The 5915-nt window shown below is 45.8% G+C and overlaps 1 protein-coding gene across 1 annotated transcript; it reads left to right on the forward strand.

Moving 5' to 3' along the window:
* The first annotated feature begins 416 nt into the window (after positions 1-416).
* Positions 417-3693, forward strand: LOC136497335 (serine carboxypeptidase-like 45). The gene is made up of 8 exons (XM_066493125.1): positions 417-796; positions 1689-1790; positions 1941-2036; positions 2138-2230; positions 2310-2389; positions 2490-2771; positions 2877-3004; positions 3126-3693. Exons 1-8 carry the CDS (start codon positions 520-522, stop codon positions 3490-3492), a joined length of 1425 nt encoding a protein of 474 aa, XP_066349222.1. The 5' UTR covers positions 417-519; the 3' UTR covers positions 3493-3693.
* The last annotated feature ends 2222 nt before the right edge of the window (positions 3694-5915 follow it).

Genomic DNA, 5915 nt, shown 5'->3' on the forward strand with positions numbered 1-5915 from the left:
CTCGGGGGCGGAGAAAAAATAAACTCGAAGCGGACTCTTCACACAAGAAACCTATTACTTGGAGAGCTTCCCAGCATCCAACCACACCTTTTGTCCCGCTGGTTCTCCTGCATAAAGTCTACCAAAATGCAGTGAAAAAAGCGGATGAAAACTGAAAAAAAAATGCCCTGGCGTGCATCCGCCATGAATATGAGCACGAGATAAAAAAAAAACAGCAAGGCTGCCTTTCACTAATCAGTGAAGCCAAAAATATATGATACAGATTATTGCATAAAAAACACTGAAGATCATCTTTGTGGCATACGGAGTAGGTTCACAGAAAAGCAAGAATGTCCACAATTCACCACCAACACATGTCAGACCTATTTATTGCCATCTACTGCATCCGTTTCACTCTCACCACCCTGCAGCTGCAACTGTAGCGTTCACTCATTCACTCGCTCCCCTGGTCTCCTCTCCTCTGTCTGTCTCTCTCTCTCTCTCTCTCTCTCTCTCTCCGACAACACAACCGAGCCGAACATGCAGGGGCGCAGCAGGGACGCCACCACCGTTGCGACAGCGGTGGTGTGCGCAGCTGTGCTGCTGCTCGGCGACGCCTGGGCCGTCTCCGCGCAGCAGGCGGCGGCGGCGGCGGAGGACAAGATAAGCGCGCTGCCGGGGCAGCCGCCGGTGGGCTTCGCACAGTACTCCGGTTACATCCCGGTGGACGCCGCGGGGAAGCGCTCGCTCTTCTACTACTTCGCCGAGGCGGAGGCGGATCCGGCGGCCAAGCCGCTCGTGCTCTGGCTCAATGGAGGTAAACTTTTCACTTGATTGTCGGCACAAGTATGTCACTGATTCACTGTGCATGATGCTGCATTACTGCCTGCTCCCTGCTGTGCTGTGGATGATGTTAATGGTGGTGGGGTGGGGGGAGAAGGAGAAGGGAGCTCAGTTTTCAGTGCAAATGCACCTGCGACCAAATATTTTGTCATGTTCAGTCCCTACTTCCCAAAACAAACATTATAAAAATATCTCATTTTTTTAGTAATAGATATAGAGAGTAAAAAATGGGCTTGTGATTTTAGTAATTTTAAGAAAGTATTCTAATTGAACTCTTGAAATAGCATCTTTAGTTCTTCAGGGAGGGGGTGTATAGGATGATGTTCAGGCTATTTGTTTTGTCGTATTTGGCTTATAAGCCATGACTTATCAGCCAACGAATAATATTTTTCTCTTACACCAAATCAGTTAACAGGACTTTCAGCCATCTCAAACAAGTCTAAACGAACATGTTAATGGGAGGGATGAAGGAGAAGGGAGCTCAGTTTTCAGTGCAAATGCACCTGTGGCCAAATATTTTGTCTTGTTCTGTTCCTACTCCCAAAACAAACATTAAAAAGATCTCATTTTTTTTAGCAATAGATATAGAGTTTAAAAGTGGGCTTGTGATTTTAGTAATTTTAAGAAAGTATTCCAATTGAACTTGTGGAATGAAAATAGTTTGCAAATAAGGAAAGCAAAAGGCTCCTATCATCTTTAGCTCTTTATTTAGGGAGGGAGGGTATAGGATGAAATCAGATTCCCTCTAGGATTCTTATCAGGATGACCTCCTTGTCCCCTCTTTGTTGTTTTGTGTTCTGCTGCCAATGCAATGTTTTTTTTTTCTTGGAGAGAGATTATGTTGATTCCCATGCATGTGAATGTAGGGCCTGGCTGTTCATCCGTGGGAGTGGGGGCGTTCTCAGAGAATGGGCCGTTCAGGCCTAGTGGCAATGCGCTAACAAGGAATGAGTATAGCTGGAACAAAGGTGAGCATTTCTTGCAAGTAGCAGTAACTGTACCAAAGCAAAACTTTTGGTTTCCTTTGTGCTTGGTCCTTCTTTTTGGTGAAAAAAAAGGCCAGAAAATTATGAAGTAGTATTAACTTCCCTTTTGGTACCTGTTTGTTGTTGTTTCAGAGGCCAATATGCTGTATTTGGAGAGCCCTGCAGGGGTTGGCTTCTCCTATTCCACTGATCCTACCTTCTATGAGGGTGTTGGTGACAGCATGACAGGTGACCTCTATGTTTACCAAATCATAGACCATTTCTTTTTCTGTAGATCTTTTACTTGCAGACCAATATAATTCTTCTTTGGTTGTTTTGAATTTCTGAAGCCAGAGACAATTTGAAGTTCTTGCAAGGCTGGTTTGCCAAGTTCCCGCAGTACAAGGGCAGGGACCTGTATATTACAGGAGAGAGCTATGCTGGTAAGTAAAGCATAGCATCTGAATCTGTGACTTCATGGTCCATCTCGATCCTGAATTAGCAGGATGTTTCTCTTTTCAGGCCACTACGTTCCACAATTAGGCCAGCGCATGGTTGAGTTCAACAACAAGGAGAAGCTATTCAATCTGAAAGGCATTGCTGTAAGCAGTTACTGACAAGCTTAATTAGCAGACTACAGTAATCTTGTGAAAGAAACCTTTTTTTTTCACCGTCATTTGATGCCCTATCCCTAAAAAATAGCTTGGCAATCCGGTGCTGGAATTCTCCACGGATTTCAACTCGCGGGCCGAGTTCTTCTGGTCGCACGGCCTGATATCGGATTCCACCTACAACATCTTCACGACGGTGTGCAACTACTCGCGGTACGTGAGCGAGTACTACCACGGCTCCCTGAGCACGGCCTGTGACAGGGTGATGAGCCAGGTGACGAGGGAGACCAGCAGGTTCGTCGACAAGTACGACGTCACCCTGGACGTCTGCATCTCGTCGGTGCTCATGCAGTCCCAGATCCTCGCCCCGCAGGTCAGGTTACTGACAACTGTCATGGACGGTTCACCTCCATTACCATGTGCATGTTGTGTTGCTGACATTGTATTTTCTTGTGCTGAATGATGAGGCATGCTGCAGCAAGGGAGCAGGGAGCTGGACGTGTGCGTAGAGGACGAGACGATGAACTACCTCAACCGGAAGGACGTGCAGCAAGCCATGCACGCGCGCCTCACCAACGGCGTGCAGAGGTGGACGGTCTGCAGCAGGTGAAGTGAACCTGCTCTCTGATTGTGTCTGAACTTGCTCTCTGAATTCTGTTTGATGAAGATTGACGGACGCTGCAATGCAATCTCTGGTGGGGTTGATGGGATATGAATATGATAACAGTGTTCTGGAGTACAAGCAGCTGGACATGCAGATCCCGACCGTCAACATCGTGGGCGCGCTGGTGAAGTCGGGCATCCCCGTGCTGGTGTACAGCGGCGACCAGGACTCGGTCATCCCGCTGACGGGCAGCAGGACCCTGGTGAGCCGGCTGGCGAGCAGGCTCCGGCTCAACACCACGGCGCCGTACCGGGCCTGGTTCCAGGGGAAGCAGGTGGGCGGGTGGACGCAGGTGTTCGGCGGCGGCGCGCTGTCCTTCGCCACGGTGCGCGGCGCCTCCCACGAGGCGCCCTTCTCGCAACCGGAGCGCTCGCTCGGCCTCTTCAGGGCCTTCCTCGCCGGACAGCAGCTGCCGGAATCGTTCCAGTGACGGAACGGAACCGGAACGGAAGGGAGCCAGTCGTCTCGTTGGAGGGGGGCCTCTTCGCGTCGTGTATGTTGTAAGCGTGCAGTGCAGCTAACGCCGGTTGCATGTGTCGTGTGGTCCGGCAGCTTGAGACTGGCAAAACCCAATTGGGTTCTTCTCCAAGTGTAATCAGGATAATATATCATTGAAAGGGATGAGAATGTATTGCCAGATTGATATGTTTGTAGAGATGGCTTTGGTAAATGCCCAAGTATTGCAACCCTAACAAAGGTGCGATCGATCACCTGACATATGTGGGGATAAGCGCAGCGCTCGCCCGCGCGGCATGGCTGCGACGGAGCTCGCTCGCCTGCGATGAAGCGAACGAACGCTTGTCCTAGGTGGGACGACTGTCTCTGAAAGAAGAGGGACGGAACTCATGGAATCTAGTAAGCACATTCTTTAGTGGGACGTCTCTGAATCTACCGGGTTGTTCTACAACCAAACACTATCTCGAAATGAATATTGTACCTAGGATGTTCCCGTCTCTCGAACCAAACACTACCTAGTGAATGGCGGTAGCATGTCGTCGTTTTCAACCCTAACAGATTAGGGATCTCCAACCAATACGAAGTGAACAAGTGAATAGGAAAAACGATGGCATCCCCTAATTGCATGCTAATGGATTACAGTACGTTCCAAATTTTGATCAGATCGAGATTTGCAGAGACTTCTAAGCTTCATACAAGATGTAATAGGATGAATAGTTCAACTCTGGTTGAGATATACTAGGTCGGTTTGGTCACCTTATAGAGTTTATATCTAATATTAAAGAGGGAAAATTCTAGTGCAACATGCAGTTATTAATTGCATGGTAGCATTTTGGGAAATTGGCATGAGCTATGAAGTTATCACCGCTGCAACATACAAGCATCTTTGCTAGTTCAAATAAAATCCAAAGTCCAATTCTACCACAATACCAAATGGCTAATGTCAATCCAATTACTTTTAAATCCAAAGTCCAATTCTACCGAATACAAAATGACCCTATCTGAATCAGTGTGTGCCGGTGTTTCTATTGATATGTCAATTAGATTGTCACATTGCTTATCTGAATCAGCTTATGCTAGCGACACTTTCGGTCAGATTTTCCTATTTGGATCAGGTTGTCCTAGTGCTGCTGCATTCAAGTGTGAATCAGATCAGAATTTATATAGTGCTGGTTCACTGCTTCACTTGTTGGTCATAATCCGAATGCACATTTGATCACAACTCAATGAAGCATTTTTTTTATGAGGAATGAAGCAATTTATGTTGTGTCTAGCGTTTAGCATACGAGGGCCTATTTGGAACAAATGAATCTAAAATAAAGTAATGTAAAAAATATATGAACAAGATAAGGTGAAATGTGAAAAAATTATGGGACTTCAAAACACATGAATAGCAAGTTTCATGTTTGAAACACATAAATCTATAACATAGGAATCATGATATGTTAGGCAAATATTAATACGAATCATATCTTCATGATAACAAATTAAGATGAGCAAACAATAAAATAAGCTCCTTCTTTTGATCGCTACCATGCAGAACGCGCCGGAACGCGAGCTTGCCACCGGTTCACGCTGCTGCGCCGCCATGGCCGCCGTGAAGACTGTCATGTACAACGCTCATACATGGATCTGTCACAACATTACTTTTGAAAAACTTCAAAAGGAATTTACAAAGCTAAAAGTTTTTGAAGGCAACAAACTAAAAATGATATTTAACCTCCCTTATGCTTGCTGCTGAAGTCTCGTGAAGACTTTCTGATGACTCAAGTAGAAGACGTCGAAAAGGTTTCAACTCTTCTTCAACAAGTCAAGTGAAGAGTCGAACTTCTCCGACAATGCTCTACAGAGAGTGCCTTTCAACATCCTGTCAAGTTCACTGAAAATAATGTATTAAATATTGCCCTATATAATTAACTTGTGTCCAGCTAACATTGTGGACGTATAGGACGAGCATGCATCATATTATCCACATAAGGTAAAAAATGTAACGATGTTAAGATTCTTTCCTTAAATTCCGGGATGGCTATTTTTCTTTATAGCTGTTTCATTTCAATCAAATCTCGTCAAATACCAGGTTTTTATCAATTAACTACCCTGTGATGATCCTCTCTCCATAAGTTCCTAATCCTTGGGAACTTCTGGATACACTTGAGTTTATTCCACCGACTCAAAACCAAAACCTAGGACTACTCCATGACTTCTGAACATACGCATGTGTCATGTCTTGGTTTCCTCTATCCTGACACATGCTTGTCGGTGTTTCGTACAAGCACCGGCAAGTAAATTTATAGTAATGCGCGTTAGGCTCGGATGGTGCGCTAAAGGACACAAGATTTATACTGGTTTGGGCGGAACGTCCCTACGTCCAGTTTGTTGCTGCTTGTGTTATTAGCA

Source organism: Miscanthus floridulus, chromosome 12, assembly GCF_019320115.1.
Source record: "Miscanthus floridulus cultivar M001 chromosome 12, ASM1932011v1, whole genome shotgun sequence".
In the NCBI taxonomy this organism is placed as follows: domain Eukaryota; kingdom Viridiplantae; phylum Streptophyta; class Magnoliopsida; order Poales; family Poaceae; genus Miscanthus; species Miscanthus floridulus.

What these genes read in the sequence shown, in the direction of transcription:
- LOC136497335 (XM_066493125.1), top strand. Translation starts at nt 520, where the DNA reads ATGCAGGGGCGCAGCAGGGACGCCACCACCGTTGCGACAGCGGTGGTG. An exon ending in TGTTGGTGACAGCATGACAG is followed by an intron (nt 2,037 to 2,137) that starts GTGACCTCTATG and finishes GAATTTCTGAAG; the next exon opens with CCAGAGACAATTTGAAGTTC. An exon ending in TACAGGAGAGAGCTATGCTG is followed by an intron (nt 2,231 to 2,309) that starts GTAAGTAAAGCA and finishes TTCTCTTTTCAG; the next exon opens with GCCACTACGTTCCACAATTA.